Below are 2023 nucleotides of genomic sequence, written 5' to 3' on the forward strand. Positions count from 1 at the left end.
GTTGACCTCCATTTCACTGGTGAAAAACAAAAGAAAAGGAATTTTTACTAGTTTATTTTCTAAAACAGGAAAGACAGCTACAGAGACCAATTCCAAATTACATTTGTCCACCATCTGCAACTTGTGAACTGTCCTTTTCCAATTCCAGTAGTTTGTCCAGCTTATTGCCTTCTTTGACCTCTTGATATGTACGGAGCTGTTCCATGAAGCCAGAATTTGGATATACCGAAGGCCTTGCATTTTTCACCAAAGTAAAAGCACTGCTAAAAGAGATTTGTTCAGAATTCATCAGGAAGCCTATTACAATCGCAGGAGCCCGGGAAACTCCTGCATTACAATGAACAAGAACCACACCATCCTGCAATAAAACCAAACAAAGATCTGCATTATTCATTAAAAAGCTTATTGAATTGATCACACATTCTTACATTAAACTATTAGGCAAACATTCTATCTTGTCAACTTACGAGACTTCATTTATCAAAATGTAATTCATTGAAAGCAATGAATGGAAAACCAATCGGTTAATCAATTAATGAATACCTATTCCCCTACCCCCTGCCCAAGACTGAAATGCTATGATAATGTGTGTGAAATTCTGAAACACTATAAGCAAATCTAGTAAGGTACTCATAAAAGCCTAGTAATTGAGTAACCACATGTATATAAATAAGAGAAAACCAGAGAGACTATATATGGCACTATGTTGAAACCAACAGAAACTAAACAAAAAGCCCAGGACATTCCATGTACATACAGTATTCTCATTTTTTTAAAAAGAAAAAAATGTCACTGCTGTATATATCTATATGTAAAGTGATTGGAAAGAATAACGTCTTCTACTGTTGGACATTATTTTATGCTTGGAAAAAGAAAGTACCTGAAAATATTTCAATTTATGGAAAAATAAAATGACACAAATAGCTTATTACAATGGGATGTGAAAAAGGTAATCAGACACCACCATGAGGTCAAAAATAAAAACGTTTCAGGTAACTTGCAAATGATACTTTCCAAGTGAAAAGAGACACAGTGCAAAGCCTGGTCTGCTGGGGCTAATACTGCATTAAAAATGAAGGTGATCTGATGGAAGAGCACTGATACAGCTTGGCCCATCTTGGGCTTTAAAAGTTAATGACCTAAATGAAATGTAGCGGACCCTAAGCCGCTTCACAGAACCAGATATTTTAGTTGCCTGCTTCATTTCTTGATTCTTCATTTGGTGGAAGAAGGAGGACTCTTTTTTTTTTGGCTGTCTCAGGATGCTTTAAGGGCAGGTCTGGAAAGGCATGAGGCTCTGGAGATTGAACCACACTATCCTGAGCCCTAAAAGTTTGGAAGGATTTTTTTTTTTTTGTGCAAGAAGGAAAACTGGGAAAAGGGGAAGGAAAACAAATTACTAAACATCCTCTACCTAAAGGACATAAAACTAACAATGCTATTATTAATCCTATTATAGCAACACTATTACTAGCAATCCTATCACAGCAAAGCTGCTTTATTGTTGCACCACAGTTTTCTCACATTCCATGTATCTGTTGCAAAATGCTTGGATGTTGCAACACATTTGTATCTTTTTTCAAGAACATTAACAACAAAATTACTGAATAGTTTGAAAACCAGTATAAGCAAAAGAGACAAATTCATTTCCTTTCTTAATGGACTGTGTGGGACTCCTTTTCAAACTTTAACTGTTTCTGCACAAAGTAAGGAAAACAAAAATAGTACATATACCCTAAATGTTTCTCACTTTGTAGCAAGAGCTCAATTCTATGACTTACCAGGTTTAAACTGAAAATTATCAGTGAACATCACTTAGTTTAAAATAAAGTAACCAGGTATTCTAAAAAAGTTGAACCTGTGAGCTTAAGAACAGACACCTAAAAAAGAGGTTTGTACCTATGGTGTTTATTTATTATTTCTTGCCTATATCTTGTAATATGAGAAACTACTTTGGCAGTAACAATACACAATGTACTAACCATTGTTACTCTCCTAAAATCTTGTTTTGAGATTTTGTACC

At 34.9% G+C, this 2023-nt stretch overlaps 1 protein-coding gene across 1 annotated transcript in view; it reads right to left on the minus strand.

Annotated features, from left to right (window-relative positions):
• The window catches only part of Dusp19 (dual specificity phosphatase 19), a 27645-nt gene continuing 25622 nt past the window's right edge, over positions 1-2023 (minus strand). The window contains exon 4 of the mRNA XM_004628689.2: positions 1-358. Within this exon, the coding sequence (XP_004628746.1) occupies positions 98-358 (261 nt within the window). The 3' untranslated portion in view covers positions 1-97. The remainder of the gene's footprint in view (positions 359-2023) is intronic.

Source organism: Octodon degus, unplaced genomic scaffold, assembly GCF_000260255.1.
Source record: "Octodon degus isolate 3935 unplaced genomic scaffold, OctDeg1.0 scaffold00025, whole genome shotgun sequence".
Lineage (NCBI taxonomy): Eukaryota > Metazoa > Chordata > Mammalia > Rodentia > Octodontidae > Octodon > Octodon degus.